Source organism: Bactrocera neohumeralis, chromosome 5 (genome assembly GCF_024586455.1).
Source record: "Bactrocera neohumeralis isolate Rockhampton chromosome 5, APGP_CSIRO_Bneo_wtdbg2-racon-allhic-juicebox.fasta_v2, whole genome shotgun sequence".
Taxonomy (NCBI): Eukaryota; Metazoa; Arthropoda; class Insecta; order Diptera; family Tephritidae; genus Bactrocera; species Bactrocera neohumeralis.
Window position 1 is genome coordinate 77,038,130 of NC_065922.1, and position 20,863 is coordinate 77,058,992.

At 35.2% G+C, this 20,863-nt stretch overlaps 3 protein-coding genes across 7 annotated transcripts in view; 2 read left to right on the forward strand and 1 right to left on the reverse strand.

Annotated features, from left to right (window-relative positions):
- Positions 1 to 60: 60 nt before the first annotated feature.
- LOC126760129 (thioredoxin, mitochondrial) lies at positions 61 to 1,748 on the forward strand. Of its 2 annotated transcripts, none has more exons than XM_050475563.1 (3): positions 61 to 362; positions 601 to 805; positions 870 to 1,748. In XM_050475563.1, the coding sequence occupies exons 2-3, from the start codon at positions 623 to 625 to the stop codon at positions 1,191 to 1,193; spliced, it is 507 nt and encodes a 168-aa protein (XP_050331520.1). In that variant the 5' UTR covers positions 61 to 362; positions 601 to 622; the 3' UTR covers positions 1,194 to 1,748. The 2 variants fall into 2 exon arrangements, with proteins under 2 accessions (XP_050331520.1, XP_050331521.1); XM_050475564.1 differs by lacking the exon at positions 61 to 362 and adding an exon at positions 419 to 544.
- On the reverse strand, positions 1,273 to 7,929 carry LOC126760111 (5'-AMP-activated protein kinase catalytic subunit alpha-2). 2 transcript variants are annotated; one of them, XM_050475530.1, is made up of 2 exons: positions 7,824 to 7,929; positions 1,273 to 3,317 (listed from the first exon to the last, which is right to left on the reverse strand). In XM_050475530.1, the coding sequence occupies exon 2, from the start codon at positions 3,288 to 3,290 to the stop codon at positions 1,896 to 1,898; it is 1,395 nt and encodes a 464-aa protein (XP_050331487.1). In that variant the 5' UTR covers positions 3,291 to 3,317; positions 7,824 to 7,929; the 3' UTR covers positions 1,273 to 1,895. The 2 variants fall into 2 exon arrangements, with proteins under 2 accessions (XP_050331487.1, XP_050331486.1); XM_050475529.1 differs by lacking the exon at positions 7,824 to 7,929 and adding an exon at positions 3,455 to 4,171.
- LOC126760103 (carboxypeptidase D) overlaps positions 4,674 to 20,863 on the forward strand; it is a 30,627-nt gene continuing 14,437 nt past the window's right edge. The window contains exons 1-2 of one of the 3 annotated variants that reach the window (XM_050475508.1): positions 14,923 to 15,473; positions 15,526 to 16,357. In XM_050475508.1, coding sequence (XP_050331465.1) covers positions 15,881 to 16,357 — 477 coding nt within the window. In that variant the 5' untranslated portion in view covers positions 14,923 to 15,473; positions 15,526 to 15,880. Of the gene's footprint in view, positions 5,792 to 14,922; positions 16,358 to 20,863 lie in introns of those variants that run through there. The other 2 variants (XM_050475506.1, XM_050475507.1) reach the window with 2 other exon arrangements.

Below are 20,863 nucleotides of genomic sequence, written 5' to 3' on the forward strand. Positions count from 1 at the left end.
GATGTCGTTTGCAGCCTGACGCGCTCTATGTGCTCACCACATTATCTTTTCCTACGTCCCAATATTTTGACGTTTGCTATTTAATAAACATTTTTCAGTGCAATTTTATTTTCCACAACTTCATTCCGATTTATTCTTGTGCATATTCTACAACAATATGCTAAAAATAACAAACAAATTTTCATAAATACATACATATAGTTGTGAATGTACGCTATATTTTGCATCGTTTGCAAAAAACAATCATTCCCTGACTAACAGCTGAGCGAAAACTGGTGCGAAGTGGAATTCTATTAAAAATATATGTTTTATGTATCGAAGCTCAACATCTATTGAACATTGCATATATTTGTAGGCAACAGGTAAGCAAAAAATTTTGCATACTCCACGGTATAGAGAAATACAAATAGAAACTTATCTGACTAAGCTAAAGCGTCATTTCAACTGCAGGCACGTAGTTTGCCCGTATTTGTTTTTGCACACTGGATTAGCGCGTCATCGACTATTCTGCTATTATTTGTATTTACTTGGAGAGCTAGTGATAGTACGCTTTATCACTTCTTGGCTTTAAAGAGTTATTTTTCATTTGATTACTTATAGTAAAAATAAAAATAAGCCGGAGATGCTAAAATTTGCAGGACAAGGCATTACGCCGCGCATAGTTGCTAGCTTGGCAGGTATCACACAAAGTAGTTGCCAAAATGTTGTTCCGGGGGTCAGTACGGCGTTGCAAAAGTTCATATCGCAAAACCACTCTTATAACCGTAAAGTGGATGTCAAGGACCACTACGAATTTGATCAAAAGGTTAGTGGAAAATTTAAATATGCAAACAACAGAACAATTATGCAATCAATAAATTTTCTTACAGGTAATAAACAATGACAATCCGGTTGTTGTAAACTTTCACGCAGAATGGTGTGATCCATGCAAAATACTTACACCAAAAATGAGCGAACTCTTAGATGATTCTGAAGAGATCGATTTGGCTACCATAGATGTGGATACAAATTCTGAATTAGTCGAGACCTTTGAAGTAAAAGCCGTGCCTGCTGTACTGGCGTTCCGTAATGGCGTCGTGGTTGATAAATTCATTGGACTAGTGGATGCAAATAGTATAGAAAGTCTAATCAACAAGTTGAAACGCAAGAAACAACAAGCCGAAGAAGCTGCCGGGAGTTCGAAAAATGAATAAGTTACCTAATGATGCTTAGTCTAAAAAAGTTACTTTCACTAATATTACAAGCGTTCTGGATAAGTGGCAAACAACGACATGAAAGAATAATTTGTGTATTTCGTATGTAAGTTTTTATTTACACATTGTATTTTTCGGGTAGACTTAGTATACAATTTTACACTCATCACTATGAGCATTGTATTTTCTCTTAATTATTTTGACGTACATACGTAATACGATTTTATAATAATATGCGATATTAACATATAAAATATAAACAAATAAGATGTTACAATATTATACCCGACAACACAAACGGACAAAGATATTTTGTGTAATATTTCGATTATTAATTGAATTTATTCAGCTGTTCGTTAACAATACTGCAATTTGGAAAACGCTTAAATTCTTCAACTCTTCTTCTCAATACATACTATAAAGGAATAAAAAATGAAATTGTTAGTGTATAAGAAATAACTCATTAATTTTATCTGGTTCGCAACATAAAAGCCTTTTGAAACGTTTCAATAGTTTTATTTTTAATAAAAGCGTTAGCGATACTATAACAATTAATATACGAAAAATCTTTATTACTCGAAATTCCTGTTAGCTGATCATCAAACGATATATGCAACTAAAGAAATACAAATCCCGCGAGCCCAATTATACTCTAAATAAAAGTTGTATAATATATTCAACGAAAAAGCTCGCCTTTATCATCTAACGAGCTAATTGTATAATTAAAGCGGCGCACATCTCGAAAAACTCCATTGTATGGTGACCTGTAGGCTGTTGCGGCATTGCACCCTGTACACTCAGCGGCGGTGGTGTCAAACTTTCCAGTATAACGTCATCACCTTGCTCAACCTCTTCGTTGGTTAAAGATTTAAAATCCAGCAAGTAACTCTTGGAATCCACTTGATATAGCTGCAAAGACATCTTCGAGTATTTGCCTGTCTTGAGGTTTTGACGACGCACACGCACATGATATGGATTAATGATCTTCCATTCATAGTCTAGAGCTTTCATGGCACGATACACTTCTTGCATGATGTCGTTAGGTTTACTTTGCGATCTAATACCCAAATGCCATTTGGCGCGTTTGATTGGTGTGCCACGTGCTGCTTTTTCGGGGAAGGCACCGCCGCCCGATGCCTGCACCGACATGGCCAATTGTCGTTCACGCATCGGTGCAATGCGTTCAGGATGTGGACGCATGGCGCTGTTTGGTCCGCCTGGAGTTGATGTGCCCGAGGTGTTGCCGCCGGCAGTGGTTACGGCAGTTGGTCCAACTGGTTCAGCGCGCTCACTGGGTGAGTGGGCGGCAGGCGGTGGTGAACCAGCTACGAAAAAGTTGTTGATTTCCGTCTTTGCTGCCTCGTCAGCGAAACGTTTGTTGTCGATAATTAAATGATAAGCGATAGCCAATTGATCATGTGGATCGCCACTGAGCAATGCATTATGCACTTCCGTCTCTTTAACGCCAAATTTCCCACAAACTTCGGCAACTGCAACAGTGTCAATTACATTCGAATCTTGCTCAATCGAGGAGGGGAAAAGATACGAAGGTAGTTCCTTTTGGAACCATTCATGCTTCTTAATCTCTTCCATGGTAGCGCGCTTAAGTGGATCTACTTGTAACATCTGGCACACTAAATTGACCACCTGCTTATTCAGGTACTCTGGTATGGGAAAAATACCAGATTTGATTTTTCGGAAGAGCGTCGGAACATGTTCGTCATCGAATGGTAGCGTGCCACATAGTAGTGCATAGAGAATGACACCGCATGACCATATATCTACTTCTGGACCAGCATAAAGTTTTCCAGATATTACCTCAGGTGCGGCATAGTTGGGCGAGCCACATGAAGTACGCAAGAACTCGCCATCTAACATCATGTTGGACAAACCGAAGTCTGCGATCTTTACATGTAAATTGTGATCGAGCAACAAATTTTCTGGTTTCAAATCGCGATGTACAACCATATGGCGATGACAATAGTCTACACCGGATATGATCTGCTGAAAAAAGCGACGTGCTTCATGTTCCTGCAATTTGCCATGTTTAACAATGTAATCGAAGAGTTCACCACCGCTCACGTATTCCATAATCATAAAAATATCAGTTGGCGTAGATATGACCTATGAAAGTGAAATAAATATAAGCTTTTTAAATATATCGAGATGACGCAAAATAAAAAATAAAATAATAAGCTTCCTTGTTAACCTTGGTGAATGTGTAATTCAGAGTATAGTGAGTGAGTGAGTTTTATATATACCTGATAAAGCTTAATGATGTGAGGATGCCGGAAGAGTTTCAAATTCTGTATCTCTCTACGAATTTTACCGACAACGTCAAGACTTTTAATCTTCTGTCGATTTAATATCTTAACCGCTACCTTATGGTGCGTCATCTGATGCTCACCAATTTTCACCTTACCAAAGGTGCCTGTGCCGAGTGTTGCGCCTAGCAAATAATGACCAATTTTAACGAGTGGTTGTGGCCCACTTCCAGTTGCCGCAGCTTCTGCCGCGGCAGCACGTGATTGTGGCATAACGAAGATACTTTATTGTGTACGGGTAAAATAGTTTTAACGTAGATGTAGACTATGGTATTCTCCTACGTTACTCTGGGTTTTCGCTTTGCGACTGAGGTCACGTATGCAAACAAACAAACACACAAGCTTCTAGCTACTTTAGAAATTATAATATACGTTTTTTTAGCACCACTTCCACTTCCTTATCGCACTATTTGCCTTTTGAAACTTAAAATTCTTCGCCACTGCTGCGAATAAGCGCTGCTAGGGCGACTGCTGCAAATACAGGAAAATTGTCTTCAACAAACATTTAAATACGTTTACTGGCACTTTGTAAGCTGTTGAAAGGCTTGGCCACAAATATTTGGCTATAATTCGATTTTAAGTCAATTGACGCAATTATGGATGTTTCTCACGAAGGTAAAATTTTCGCAATGACGAATGGAAACCAGAAAATTTTCCGAATGTTTTTGACAAATGAACGAAAGACAGAATGAAAACAAAGATTATTGAAGAACAGGGTGTCTTATTGCAATGTTTTAAGAGAATAGGTGAATAATAAATTGATAAAAATTGTTTAATTTAACGAAATTGTTTTAAAAATAATAATTTTATGATTTAAATATAAAAAAAAAAACATGTATTTAGAATGACTGTAGGTGTCAGGTAAACATCAGAAAATGTTTACGAGAGAATATACATATATGTATAATATACATGTTCAGTGACTTTCTGAAATATATTGATGAACGCGAAAATAATTGCTTTAACTACGTTGTTGTATTTTGAAATGGTATTGTAAATAAATTAATAAAATTAACCAATCCATAATAAGTTAATCGGTAGGTGTATTCGGTTATGGGAGAAAATTATCTAGCACCATCGTTCTCTCAACTTTGGTGATTTGTTTGTGTGTGTTAATCTGCCACTGCTACTGCTGTCATTTGCTATTGAGTAGTTCAGTTTATTTCGTTTGGTCTCGTTCACGTAGTTCGTTTCGGATTTCTGTGTAATTTGAGAATTTTGTGCTATTCATTCATAATTTTCATAAAATGTTTATAATTTTATAAGAAAGTTAAATGTTATGTAAAAAGGCATATCCATAGTGTGCATAGCTACAGTCCAGTGAGAGTATAAAAGTGTTTTTAAAAACAGGCGTGGGAAAGAACTTGAAGGATCTGCATTTGCGCGCAGCGCAGACAAAGAAACACGAAACAGCAGAAAAATAATCCAACGTCAGCAAAATAGATGCTAACGGTAGTTACAAATGCGCAAGATGCGCTGTGCTTAAATATTTTTAATAAAATAATTAATTTATAGTGATTTTACCTTAGTAGGAAAAGGTGAAAAATAAAATTGGTGCTTTTGCAGCCGCGAAGCTCAGTAAAAATTTATCATTGTTTCTAAAGTGTGTGATAGTGTGCGTGTGTGCTAAGTGCAGCGAGTAATTGTGCGGTGTCGTTGCAAATTTCAATAAATTAATTTAAATTGAGTTGTTTAACAACAATGCGTGTGATATCACTTACGCCTGCGCAGGCTACGTGCGCCAGCTTTATTAGTTTTATCGTAATAGTGACCAGCGTACCAAAAGTCATTAGTGCAAACGCTAATTCTACTGCTGCTGCCAACAATGACGCTGCTGTCGCCGACGCCGCTGCTACGCCGAAATCTGCAGCACCACCTGTGGCAATTGTGGAAGACGAGTCATTTATTATGCATCCTCCGCCACATTATCTAGACAATGGTGAAATCAGCGCACTTTTCGGAAAGTTGCAAGATCTCTTTCCACACTTAGCTACAAAATATTCCATTGGCAAAACGGTGAAAGGACGTCAAATGCATGCGCTTGCGTTGACTGCACGCAGTGAAAATGGCAAAAATGTTGATTTGCTGCGCCCATTGATTAAGGTCACCGCAAATCTACATGGCGATGAAACACTCGGCAGACAAATGGTTTTGTCTCTGGCACAATATTTGACATTGAATTACGCAAATGTGCCGGAGGTGCAACAATTGTTGAATACAACAGAAATTCATTTATTACCCAGTTGTAATCCAGATGGTTTTGCGGCAGCGAAGGTAAGTCTAACTTTTATTATTATGCGAAATGATACTTTCACCAGAGAATAAAATAATAGCCAATACAATGATGTATTTATGCATTCAAAAATATGTATGTATGTACGTTTTAATGATTTTACATGCAGTAATGTGCATATATTAAATCCGAAAGATTAATATCTCTTATTTTTTTTGCAACCATGCAGCGAAACCCAAAAACAGATGCTTTATAAAAAAATGTATAAAAAGGCATAAGTGTGTTTTCTCAGAATTATTTTGGTTAAAAACATCTTTAATTCTGTCAACAACTGTTTTGTATGTACACTGAATATTTGCGTCTACCCAAAAACAGATGCTTTCATAAAAAATGCCCCAATAGTGAAATATTTTAAAATTTATCAAAATTAAGTAACTTTCAAAAGCGTTTTCTGTGCATACACATATATGTATGTATATAAGTGTGTTTTCTCAGAATTATTTTGGTTAAAAACATCTTTAATTCTGTCAACAACTGTTTTGTATGTACACTGAATATTTGCGTCTAAGCAACATGTTGCCTGGCAACAAAAGTTCTTAACCCAGCGATATTTAATGCTTTCAAACAATTTACAATGCCCCAATAGTGAAATTATTTTAATAATTTATCAAAAACTTAAAAAATGGAAGAACTAACTTGGTTGACTTTCAAAAAACTTCGCAATTCATCTCAAGTTTTCTCATGTTTAACGCCTTTAGATATTTTTTGTGGGGCTACATAAAGTCTATAAGTATTCCAGTATTTATTTCCGAAGAAATTCGGGCTATTCCGGCCGAAATGCTGAAAAAGTATAAATGGACCACCTACATTTAAATGTATAAAGAACCGATGAGATTTTGCAAATTTTATGCGTTTTTTTTATAAAAAAAGTTATCAAGCTCTTAAAAAATCACCCGATACATATGTATGTTTCTCAATACTTGCTAAACATTTTAATTGATGATTTCATATCAACGGCTCAATTGGCGTAATTTTTCAAGCTTTTGAACTAATGTTCAATTGCTAATAAATTTTTAACTTGCTTTCGGCTATTTTATTTTTGTATCTTTTTTTACTTTCTTTTTTCATAAAAATTAAGTTATGACACATATTTTAAATCAGTAAAATCGCAACAAAAATGAGCTTCAATAAATCTCGTGAAATCTAAACTGCGAAAGATTTCGCCTTGCGAATTTTATGGAAAAATATGCATGTGTACTAAGGTGCGCTTTCTAGTACGAATTAGCATAGCGAAACGAAAGAAATCTTTTAACAAACAATCTTTTTTTTTTAATATTATTCTGATTTCTATATTGATTGTATATTATTATACACCCGTCCTATGTTTGTTTATATGTATGTATGTATGTTTTTATTCATCTATTCCAATTGATACCTCCTACCTCATAAAAATATTATTATTTTACATTTATGACAATTCTAAGCTTTTGAAAATTGCTAAAAGATATGTCAAGTACTACGGTGAACAATCTTAAAACGAGTTCTCAGTATTAGCGAGAATTTGCATCCACACTAACACACTAACTTATTTAAAGAAGAATATACACTTATGTATATGTAAATAAGTATGTATGTAGAAATATGTATATAGACACGCTTGCGATAAGCTAGGCTGAGTCGAAATAAATTGATGTTCGTGTGGTTTTTTTTTATTTATTATTTTCCACATGATCACTTAAGTTTTTTGTGTATTTGTGCATATGTAAATACCATATATTATATTTCCACTAAATGAGAGTTCAGCGCAGTTGAATCTTGTCAAGTCGCCAGTGTGAAGTGTTATCTTCTTTCAATAACAACCTTTAATGACTACCGTGTAAGAACAGGGAAGTCGTTATGATAACAAAATTCACTATACATATGTACATATGTAGGTATGTATGTACATACCTACAATGAGTTCAAAAGAACAAAAACCTGAAACAATGTATGAAATAATTGAGAAAAAACAAAAGCGACAGAAACTGTGACTGACAGCAATCACTCTCATTCATGTCGACAACACGTACATACCCATAAACATCAAGTATGTTGCTGCTGGAAATATGTCACGTGTCGCTACCTCTCGATAGTGGAATGAACTGTAGATAATTGCAACGAAGACATGCCACATCAGCTGAGTATGCGCCCCAGTGAGTGTGCATGCATTTTATCATCACTTACAAAATGACAAAAGAAGAAAAAAAAAACAATAAAATTTTTACCACTTGAATTATGGTAGGCGACAACCAAGTTCAATGTTTGTTTGCCGGTAACGAGACTTTACCAATTTCTTTTTTGACAATTTCGCTTCTATTTGCTCTTGTTGCATATTTATTGCTTGTTTATAGACTACGGTAAATCTCTGTGATTTTATTTAGCTCTGAATCATCTTCATGCAATAATAACCGGCAAAACTAGTTAAAGGTTGTGTTTATTGAGGCCGGACGCTTGAGGCTGGCCTTCGTTGTTGCCGGCACACAGCGGTTTGGGCATAAACATATGTATATATGTGCGTAACCATGCTTCAGTTGTTATTTATTATTATTTTTGATATCATATGCGATTGTCACTGCTTTCTGCTGCTCGTGATTCATTCGCACCTTTACGGTTTCTTGTTGACGCTTTTCAATTCTTACAAACACCCTTTACATTTTCAACTGGGTGGATTTTTACACCTCATTGCTTTCGTGTGATTCTTTACACATCAATATTTTAAAAATTTCCTTTTCATTTCTATGTTTTCACGTGAAATCAAATCGGTAAATATTTTTTCCGAGCTTGCTACACCTTTTTCTATTTTCGTGCAAAGTTTGATCTCCGTGTGTCAATTAGTTTGTTTAAGATGCGAAAGGTTTTTTTAATTAAGTCTTTCCGGTTGTATGATGCCAAGTTATTATCTTTCGGTGTGCCTATTTTTACAAATATCTAAATTCCACTTAGCAAACTGAATATCTTCGTTTCTTTTATCTATTTATTTTTGTATACCATTTCCGTCTTTTTGTCGTTTACTTTCTTCATAACATTTTAATATTCGAATGATTTGCGTGATATTTTCATATTTCTTTTTTTTCATAAGCACTGCCTTTCACTTTCTCAGCTATCTGCATTTAAAAAAGCCCCCTATTGTGTTTTACTCAGTAGCATTTGAGTCATGCTAAAGCAATTTCGGTTGTAAATTTGCTGCAATACAATCACTTCTGGCGTAAATGTGTCGAATTGTGCGAGTTTTCGGAAATTAATTTTTCTTTTGAAAGAGAAATTAAAGTACATGCGATAGTTTGGAGACTTTCAGAACCTGTAATCACCATGCGATTATCGATAAAATTGGCTAACGTTGACGTGCCGCTATTAAAGACTTGTTTATTGCACTAATCCCCTTTACTACGATGCAAAAATGTCTCACACTATTTTCTATTCCGCCAACGCTCACTTACTCGCTCAGTAATAATGTCTCAACAGACGGCTACATTAAACCGGTTTTTCGCTTTTCTTCCCAGTACAACTAATATATGTTTAATATATATACATATGTTTTATTCTATTGCGTGTAATAAAATAAGCTAGAAAGCAGCAGTCTTGCAATATGTACTAGCAAGAATGGTAGAAACTCTCTATTTAATATCTCTATCATTCTTGTGCACTAGTCATAGAAACACCTCGTAAAAATTAAATTAAAACTACCGTAATATGTTAGAGATGACGGCGAGTGGTTGAAAAGTCGATTGCATACGCTGAATCATGCTGAATTTTTTTTGATTACGGTTTAACATCCATACTTTTATGACTAAATACACCAGTTTTAGAAGATAATTTTATTCACTTTAAAAGTGATTCATTATATATTTACATATGTTTGAGTAACTAATTTCTGTAGGTGTTGAAAAAATTTTTTCGTTGGAAATTTCACTATAAACGACTAAAATTAGTCTAGTCTATATACAGGGTTTGTCCGGAAAGTAATAGGACTGATTCGACTTAAAAAAATTTATTGAACCAATCGTTACAATCCTTTAAAAACTTTCAAAATAATCTGCGTCGATGCAGTGCTGCCAGCGCGATTTCCAAGCATTGAAGGCGTCACGGAAGGCATTCTCCGTAATAGCCTTGAGAGCCGAGGTGCGTGCCGCTTGGATCCCCTCTGCCGTCTCAAAATGCTTGCCGTTCATCGGCCTTTTCAGGCAAGGAAGCAAAAAAAGTCCAGAGGGGCCACATTTAGGCTGTAGGTGCAACTTTCAATCAGCTGCGATGTCTTGTCGGACCCGCGTGACCCTTCGTTTGAGTTTCTTGAAGACTTCCACTTAAAACTTGGCGTTGAGGGTTTGTCTAGAAGGAAGAAATTCATGGTTTTAGCTCAAAACTTTGCGCACACTAGTCATGTTGTCAGTGTTTGTCGAAATCGCAGGTCTCTCAGTACGGTCTTCATCTACGATCTCTTCCCGGCCCTTCAAAAAGGCCTGATGCCACAGAAACTCACCACTTCTTGCTAAAACAAGATCTGGGTAAGCCTGCTTGATCATATCAAGCGCCTCTGTCGCTTATTTACCGAGTTTCACACAGAATTTAATCGTGTACCTCTAACGAACGCTGCATTTTCGGTGCGCGAAATAAGCCCAGTCGCAAGAAAATTAGTAGTAGTACCCTTTAAAATAACATTTTACTTGATTTTGACCCGCCAGTTTGTATGGCAGCTATATGCTAAAGTGATTCGTTCTGAACAATAACCTATGTATGTACATACATATGTACATATGTCAACTTTCGTCAAGAAATTTTAATAAATAAAAAAGTTTCCATACAAGAAATTTATTTACGTCGGTGAGTTTGTAAGACAGCTAGTGGCGGTAGTAGTCCTCTCGCATTTGGCAATTCTGACAAATAAGCAGCTTCTTGGAGAGGGATGGACGGGTGCGAAATTTCAGGTCGCTATCACAGAAACTGCGGTACATGCGGGCAGACAGAGTTGGACTGAGCTCGTTACGCTGATCACTTGTTCATATTTTATATGTACATATGTATGTATGTATGTATATTTATAGGGTTTCCTTCTGTGGCAAACCTAATATATCCTGTTCAGGGTATAATAACTGTAATAAATGTACGTAAATATATATACATGTATGTATGTATTGTATTAGCTTCGAACCATAGTCACTTTTACGCATTTCTTTACAACAAATATTGTCGGCGGTTACCTATAAATATTTGCTGACGTAAATAAAGCACTCAGGCGCATATTCTTGTGTCCTTTCATTTCATTATTTACCGCTACCTTTTGTTGCTTTGCAAATATAAATATTTACTATTGGCCGCGTCGCTGACTTTTGTGGAAAGGATATGAATACATACATATGTACATATTAATATTGTACGTATATATGTACATATGTATATGGGCATAAGTAGCCTCATGCTATTTTTAAACTTGTCGCGCTTTACAATCAAAGAAAAGGTCATACAAATGCTGTATAGTAATGTACAAGTACATACTTATATGTACATATGTATATACATACATATGTAAAAAGTTCTTATGAGAAAGTCAAGCTTTATTTGCTATCTGCGTATACAAATACATTTTCTTTATACAATGAAATCAATTTTGTTTTGGTTTTTAGTTTTAAACACAATACATTTACAACAAAACTAATTTATCAAATGTAAAATTAAAACTTCGAAAATGCCAAAAACCTTCCATCCCCACTTATGGACTTATATATCCCCTCATTTCTACAACACACACTTCTTTCACTCTAATTGCCTTAATTAAGCAGAGTTTCAATGCTTGAGCGAAGCTGTCTTGAATTGGCACAGATCGTGCAACGTCACAACCCGATCATGTACCAACAAATGTGGCACGATCCCGAGTGCAAATATGCTTATGTGCCAAACAAGCGCTGCCCAGCCCAGTCCAACACGTCTGCAGAGCATATTGTGGCCAACAAAACGATCGAGTGCCCGACCGGCTGGTAGAGTAGTAGACAGCCTGCCTAATTTGCCACTTGAAGCCACGTCATTTGACTCAAACGGGAAATCTAGCTCTAATTTGGATAATGTGCTTTTGTTTTACATTCGTTTTTTGCATTATTGGTGTTTTTATTTTCACTCAACGTATCACAAGGCTATTATTGGCCAATTGTAGTAAGTAGTTGTATACACGAATGTGCACTATTTTACTTTTTCACATTTACTCATTACAGCTGTGTCCATATATTTGTATGTTTATTTGGCTCAAACTCGTTTTACTGGTCGATATTTCAGTTATTCGTATAGGAAGTGTATCTATACATACATGTGTTCTAATAACCTAAAAATCTCCAACGAATTTCTAGCACAGTTCGTTTCGCAATCTCCAATCAGCTGTGTGGCTTTGATTGACAGGTAATTTCTGAAAGTCACAGCCACAACACCTGTTTGTGTCTGATTTTGTACAATCTATTTCATTGCAAATCGTACATCGCATGTCCATACGAGTGCTAAATCGGTAATGCTTAGCTTAATTCCATCAGCATAACCGCTAATCCTTTCACAAGCTTAAGTGCTTTTGCGGCGCTCAAATAAACGCAATTAATTTACATACATATGTATGTACATATATTACATACATTTGTATTTGTATACTGCTAAAACTAAACTTAGTTAATAGTTTGTTTACACGCGCGCTTAACGTGGCCCCAAGTACTGGATATTATAAAAAAGCTCAAGCACAAATATACTCTGAATCCTCTCATATCATATTTTATCCAATTTACCGACGACGTCATTGCTGCTATTGCCGGGAAGTGTTTGCTCTCGAGTGAGTTTTCACATAGGCATTCTCTTAGGGTTCTCATTTTGAGTGAGTGAGCCTTTGACGTAGTTGCTCTACTCTCTCAACGTTCAATTGGTTTGCTCCCGATTTCTGAATTTCACCACAGACTTAAAGCTCCGCTTTGGTACTCTGTTTGTAGTGCAGTTTGTACTCTATTGGCCTTATCGGCCTGAGTTATTTGATAAGTACTATTGCCCAGTACTATTGCCACTTAAACTTTGTGAAATCATATTTTATAATCTGAATTAGTTGATTCAACAAATTAATAAGAAATGTACTCATATACCTATATACATACATACATCTAATTGTATTTAATTATAAACGACGTTAAAAATAATATTAGCATTTTTTCAGCACAATTTCAGTATGTATTTATCAGCTCATTAACTTATCGAATGATTGCGAATCGTAAAGATATGCCAAGACAAAAATCCATACGTCTTCGAGTAATATTAATGTAGTTTTTGGTGACTGCTTGGTGTTTATGGGACAATTATAATCTCTTTATAAATATTTTGTGAATTTTGTGAAGTTTTTTTAAATAAAGATGATTTCTTTTTTAAAAGAGTCTTCATAGAAAATTCTGTAAAATATTGGGCAGTCGAAAAATTCTTTTCGCATTTCTAATCAAACTTTAACTAATTTTTTTTTATATTTATAATGAACTTTAATTAACCAAATATGTACCATTTTGGTCGACCACTTTTGCAATTTTTCCGCTAGAGACATTATTGCATCAGTGTAAAACTTGGTTTCTCGGCGAAAAACTGCAACAACTAATTCTCACAGGCTTCTCTTAAAGCCATTTTTACTCCATTATGGGAGTTCTGCATTGACCGAAGTAAATGGCAGTCCGATGGTGCAAGGTCAGGGCTATTTGATGGACGTATCAGAACTTCCCAGCCAAGCTCTCACAGTTTTTGCGGAGTCATCAAAGATGTCCTGAAGGAAGATGAAGCCCCTTCTGTTGATCAGTTCTGGCCGTTTTTTTTCTATAACTTGCTTCAATCTCATCAGTTGTTGACAGTAAAATATAGAATCAATCGTTCGACCATGCTGGAGCAGCTCACATTAAAGGATTCCTTTCCAATCCCACCAAACACTCAGCATAACCTTTCGAGGTATCAATCCTGGCTGTGCGACCATTTGTGGAGCTGCAGCACACTTGGACCATGATCATTTTCGCACATTACTGTCGTATTTGATCCACTTTTCGTCTCCTTTTACCATTCGCTTCAGAAATGGTTCGATTTCATTTCGTTTCAGCAAAAAAGTCGCAAATGTTAATTCGGTCCACTAAATTTTTCACAGACAATTCATGTGGTACACAAACATAGAGCTTCTTTTCGTAGTCAGCCTTTTTTAAATGGTTTAAAACCATTTGATGATGAATGTTAAGTTCCTTAGCGATGTCATGGCTGTTTATGTGACGGTCCTGGGAAAACTTCTCCATAATTTCATCGATGTTTTCAGCGGTAGGTCGACCAGAGTGAGGTGCATCTTTCACATCGAAATTTCCAGAACGGAACCATTGATGTGCTACACGAACTGATACAGCATCGTCTACGTAAACTTCACAAATTTCATTGATGGCTTGCGTGGCATTCTTCCCAATATCTATATGCACAGCAATATAATATCGTTTCGTTAATAATACACTACTTAGAATCTGTATGCAGTAATCGAACATGTTGTAATTTACTAAGATATACTAAAAGTTATAAAATCATTTACACCAAAGAAGAGTGACACTTCGATAATAACAGTTATAGGTACTTATTTGTTTATGCAAGTTAACGAAGTAAACAGAGAGTTTTTTGTATGAGGAGGTAGAAGATAATGAGAATTTTTGTTCAGAGAGAGTGAGAGCGTTGTCCAAGTACCTTAAATAAAACTGAGTGCGTGGAGAGCATTGAGCGACTACGTCAAACCACATTCGTGACGTCATTAAACTCAGCAAAACCAAAATAAATAAAATATCTGATTATTACGCGCTGACAATAACATTGTTTTATGTGCTCTGGCTGAGCACTGAGTGGCAAGAATATATAGTACATAATCATGTGATAAGTTCGTAGATTCGTTAAAAATTGACTTGGGCCGTTGAAAAGCTAACTGTATTACGATTCATTGGTTCTCTCACAACTTCATTCTTCCTTGCCTCCGAGCATTTATTATATGTGGTGCTTGTCAGACTCTGCAGCCATAGAGTGCACCGGCGGAGTGAGCAAAACTGCTTTTAAACCTCCGGTTAGGTAAATTTCATACAAAGAGCGCACGCTCACTCTCTGACACCCTCTCACTGTCATTTGACGAAGCGCTATTTGTAAGCGGTTGACTTTTGCCGCCGCCGCTGAGTCGTGTCGGTGACGCCGACAAGTAGTTCACACGATTTACGGCATAAATCAGCAGCGAGTCATTGGTTTTCATTCAGTTTGTGCAAAACGAGCGGCGAGCTATGCAGTGATATAACAAATAAACGCTTGTTGACGCTAGAAAATTGGTTCCTCTTCCCCCCGTCGAAGACTACAGCAGCTGGTTGGTGGTTGATAAACAAAGAAAAAGATAATAATAATATTGTAACCGAGTGGAAATCGTGCAGCCGTACTGGAAAAGGAAAAACTGTAACGTCGCACAATTGGGAAATGAAAATTACATAGTTGCAAGCAAGCAGAAGGCTGCAGTTGGAAAAATCTGTATTGCAGGCTGAGAAACACCACTACAGCAGAATTTTCAGCTTTCGGTGCTGCGCCAGCAGCTCAAAGCGAACGCTCTCAAGCCAAACGCCGCAAAAAAGTAAAGTCGTGCGAAAAATTTTCACTTTGCTGATAACAACTGCTGCTTGTCGGAAACTAGTGGTTGCAGCGACGGTAAGAGGGTCTGAAATAAAATTCAAAATTGCACGTATAAAACGAATTTCAGTAAAAGGTTGTGCGCAAGCAAAAAAATTATCCTGCCTAGCTATTGAAGTACAACGCAGAAAACCATACGCATACCAACAGGCGCTGGCAGCAACTAAAAATAGACACATCCTCAAACTTAAGGGAGAGCAATCTGCACCGCACACAACACAACTCCCACACGCGCTTGGCATTAGACGCCTACGCGTTCCAGTTTGCGTCGTAGAGCGACGAAACGCTGAAAGGCACATCGTGCCCGAAAAGCCTTAGCAGTGCAACCTTGCGTCTCGCTGCGACAGTAATAACGAATTTGGTATAAAAGCTGCCACCAGCTAGCTACTTAACTAACGCTCATCACTTGTCAATTTCACGTCAAGATGTTCACACGCTGTCGCCAGCAGCAGCACCAGCCACAGCTGTTCCTCGCCTTCACATTAGCTTTGCTCCTGTGGGCCGCCTTAACGCAAGCATTTGTCATTAAGGATGACGAGTCCTTTCTACAATCGCCCTACTATCAGTCGCAGGGCGAAATCGAGGACATGTTTGCACGTTTCGCCAAGACATTCCCGGAGAATGCGCGTGTCGAGACCATCGGCCGTTCGCTGGAGGGTCGCAATTTGGTGGTCTTGCAGATCGGCAAGAACGTGCAGCAACCACGCACACCGCTCACGCCCATGGTCAAATACATTGGCAACATGCATGGCGATGAGACAATTGGCCGCCAGCTGCTTATCTATTTGGCACAATATCTGCTCTACAATTATGAGACGAACTTGGAGGTGGCGAACCTGGTCAACACCACCGACATATATCTGATGCCGACAATGAATCCAGATGGCTACGAGCGATCGCAGGTGAATACGAGTGAAGTGTGGTGACGTACACAAAAGTAAAAGTTTAGAATATTTAAATATTTTATAGAAAAATCAACAAAAAATTCCACATGAAAAGTGCGGAAGGTGCGAAAATGCTAAAATTGCCTCTAGAAAGACACATATTTCTTTATGTGCATGTGTATGGGTGTAGTATTTAAAATGCACCGTTGCATCTGCAAGCGTTATTCGCTGATTTATTTTGTCAATGGCGTCGCTGTGCATGGACTATAAAGTGTTATTTAAAACGCTGTTTAGTTTTATGATTTCTTTTATAGAAAACTTATTTATTTCGAGTGCAGCTCCGCAGACAAGTTATTTAATTTCCAAACACGTCACACACTCGCATAACTCCCAAGTTTAATATACTAATTGGTAGTTTTTGTTGCAGTAACAGTACTTGTTTCAATGTGCCTTGAAATAGCACATTAAATCAAAAGGCGAATTGCAGAAATGACGTTTGACAATTATAAAAATAACGGTGCTAAAAAGAAAGTTATAATAGAGTATTTTAAAGTCGGGAGAGAAATAAATTTGATAGGAAAAATGTTAAGCGAATATAACATTAAAAATTTAAATCTTAAGAAACCAAAGTGATAAAATAATAAAAGTGTGTAATTATATAAATATAAATAAATTATAAAATAATATTTTCAAGCAATAAATCACAAAAATAGAGCAAAATTGTTAATATTGTGTAGTCGAAAAAGTCTTTTCGTATTTTTCGTATCACATTGTGTCATGGCATATAGTGTTGAAAATGTGAGATTTTTCTACTATTCAATATATTCAGTTTTGAATAACTAAAGATTTAGCAAACATATGAATTATTATAAAAACAAAAAATATAAAAAAATGTTTACAAAGAGTAAAATAAAGAATTTAAAAATAATATTTTTTATAATTTCTCTAATAAATTAATAATTATAATCGAAGCAAAGATTTATAGGTGAAAAAATATATAAAATTACTTTTAAAACAGAATAAATATTCAAAATTCTGTATAAGAAATAAAAATGACAAACAGCAAATATTTATAAGTTCAAAAATAGATATAAATTGTGAATGAGCAAGTAAAAAAAAATGAAAACATATTAATTATATTTATAGCAGATCACAAACGCCTCTTCAATGACGAATACCTTAAATTTTATCTGTTCCCACGACAGTCAGGTCCAAGTAACCAGAACGAACCCGGCCAAGAATCAGCTGGGCAGTACTCCTCCGCATTACTTCAGATATGTTTTCTGTTGCTACAAAAACAACCACAACCTTAAATTTTATTGCCACATGTAAATGTTTTCTAAGAATTGTGCTTTTCGAATGACACCTGACCTAAAAATAGAATATATGTTCTTTTTACCGCTAAACCTTATTTTCAAACTATAAATAAGTCGTGATTTTTAAATTTATCTTGCTTTAGAAAAGTGAAACCACCGACATTTCTAAAGTTGTGATGACTTAGGTATTTGGATATATTTATTTTACTATTTAACACTTGCCATTGGAACATACTAATTGCTCTACTTTGAGTGCTGCGGTTCTACTTTGTTTGAATACCTGTTGATATACGATTGTGCGAGTGCATTAATATTCGGTTTTTTAGAGTTTTTGTTGTTGTTTTCGAGATATGTCGATGATTTACGGTAGAACAATTTTCTTAACTCATTAACACTTTGTGCTTCATGTAGAAAACCAACTGAATTAGCTAAAAAGCTAAAAGCAGTGCCGCAGTTAGGTAAACAAATTTGTATTCTATTTGATTTATGAGTTTTCAAAGTCAAAACACAGTTGAACTTCCCTAACCCGAATCACCATAATCCATAAAAATATGGTATTTCGAACTATGGAAGGAAATTTGTATGAAATTTGACTTCTATTGTCAATTCAAGAGTTCCAGTTATGGCGAATTTCGAGTTATAGAAGTTCGAGTTATGGAAGTTTATTTTTCTTAATTTTTAAAATTCATTTTCATTTGAGTACGTTTTAAAGTTACTAAGCGGAACTATTAGTTAAAAAGGAGAACACACTTTCAAACTAACTATCAAATCCGTAAGTCCCAATTGTGAAAATAAGGACAATAAGACACAGCCTTTGCTTTTTGCAAAGAATAGTCTGCCTTATAGAAGAATCTGTGGCGTCTTCAAAACGACTGATATTGTCAAGAATGCGCTGCTACATATAACTAACGACTTATTTGTAATCTGCTTAAACCTTCATTTTTCTAGAAGTCTTTTCTATAGTTCAAGTTTTTTTCAAAATGCCTATTATGTGCCTTAAGAGCTGCCAAATGCAAACTTTAGCTTTAACAAATTCGCTCAAAAAGTGCCAGCAATACGGCGTTGACTTAATTTTTGTATGTATACTCTGCTAAACAACTCGAAAATCCTTAGGGTAGCGAACTTTACTACCCCATACACACATATGTATATACTTATAAATAGTACATGCTTATATTACGTATGGTTGTGTTTACATGTGATTATGTATTAGTGACTTGATGCCCCGACGCCATTCTAACACCTGTTTGCCAGCGGCTCAGCTATAGTGTATGCATATGCATGTTTCTAAATATTTTTCTCTGCAGAATCAACGAATGTCTGCTTTTCAAACATTATGTAGCCCGCTCTGAGCGAATATACACACTTTTCAAGCTTGTGCTTACTGAATACATATTTCAGCAAAACACAGAATTGTATGTAGTTGGCAAGTCATTTTGGGGAAAATCGATATAGGCCAACAGTGGAGTTCTGTGCCTAGCCACTAATACATACATACATACATACATACTTATACACATATAATATTATATTATGTACTTAGATAGACGACCGCACAATTTTGACAACAGAAAATGGCTTGTGCACGTTAGTTACTAAAAATAATAAAGTACAAAATAAACAACAACAAAATAACTACCATTCAACGTAGGCGCTGTTGTGTGACGAATGAGAACGCGCTGATATTTTCATTTGAAAGAAAAATAGAAAATATATGCATTTATTTAATTTTTGGTGCAGAAAAAAGCTATTTGAGTAGAAATGCTCAAATGAAACATATTGGAAAAATTAGTTTGCTGCTTTAGTTAGTTTTTGCTTCTATTATGTACCTTTTCCATTAACTTTTATTCTTTTCTGCTTTTCTGTCGCTTTTCCATATTCTCGCTGACGCTTCTGTCACCAAGCTATTTTTTTATTGTTATTACAGTTATTTTTTTTATAACAATTGAAGTTATTGTCAACGTTAATTATATAACAATTCCCATCAGCAGTTCAATGTATTATTATTCGTCTTTGTTGTTGCTCTATCAGCAGGCGTGTTGGCTTGTATTGTCACATGTAAACATGAAAAACTTGCATAATCGTACAAACAAACAGTTATTTATGATGTTTTTATATGTATGTATGTGCGAATTTGTGGACTCTCTGTGTGCGTCAGTCCACCTAATGCCACGTTTTCACCTTTTTGCTGTTAGTAATTTGTTCAACTCGTGGGTGTCTAGAGTGTTAGGAGTGTTGTTTGTGGGCTGATGGGTGTTTATTTTGTATATTTTATTGCTAAAATTTACATTTCTTCGACATTTGCATTTTTATTGTAGTTTACAGTGTTCTAAAGTATACTTTTTATATTGTCCACTGGATTTTTACATTATGAACTCAAAGTTCTTTATATAAAATTATCATGTATATGTATGTACTCTATGGCGCATTTAGATTTTTATCATTTTATTTCGTCTTGCACAAGATTTCTCTTTCCGTGAAATAAAAAAATATTTTTTATATATTATTTATATGTAATAATATTATGTTTATATTAGGTAGTCGAAAAAGTCTTTTCGTATTTATAATCAAACTTCAACTTATTTTTTTCATATTTATACTAATAAATAAATAAAGAAGTATATCATAAATGGTATAACACAATTTGATTGGTGCACTGGAGATATACTACTGCAATGACATCTATTGAAAAATACGAAAATTCTTTTTCGACTACCATGTACATATGAATTTTAAGATTATAATTTAAAAAATATATAAAAATAAACAAAAAACAAAAAATTATCTTCTATAATTGAATAAAATAAAAGTAACAACAAATTGTAATTAGTAAAAAAATTATGTTTATTAAAATAAATTTATAAAAATAACCAAAAAACATTAGAACAACTAAATTAAATAAATATAATATTAACAATACATTTTAACTGATAAAAGATTAAAAAAAAATGTATAAAATAACTAAATTAGTTTTTATAATTTTATAAAAAAATAATAATAACAAAATCAAAATGCATAAAAATATATAAATTCTTGTTATATTAAAACAAAGTAATTTAAAGTTTTGTTTATATTTATCTGCGCTGCTAAAGTAATGAAATGCATTTTTCTATGAGTTTATATCAAATTTCGTTATCACAGTGTATCACGCCGCAGCCGCGTTCTCACGTTGCAAAAATGAAACGAAACAAAAAAGTGCAAAATTAAA

Bases quoted from the DNA above. Each gene is read 5' to 3' on its own strand.
- LOC126760129 (XM_050475563.1), top strand. From the start codon at position 623: ATGCTAAAATTTGCAGGACAAGGCATTACGCCGCGCATAGTTGCTAGC. The intron at 806-869 runs GTTAGTGGAAAA...ATTTTCTTACAG, and splicing joins ACTACGAATTTGATCAAAAG to GTAATAAACAATGACAATCC.
- LOC126760111 (XM_050475529.1), bottom strand. From the start codon at position 3,730: ATGCCACAATCACGTGCTGCCGCGGCAGAAGCTGCGGCAACTGGAAGT. The intron at 3,318-3,454 runs GTATATATAAAA...TCACTTTCATAG, and splicing joins ACATCATTAAGCTTTATCAG to GTCATATCTACGCCAACTGA.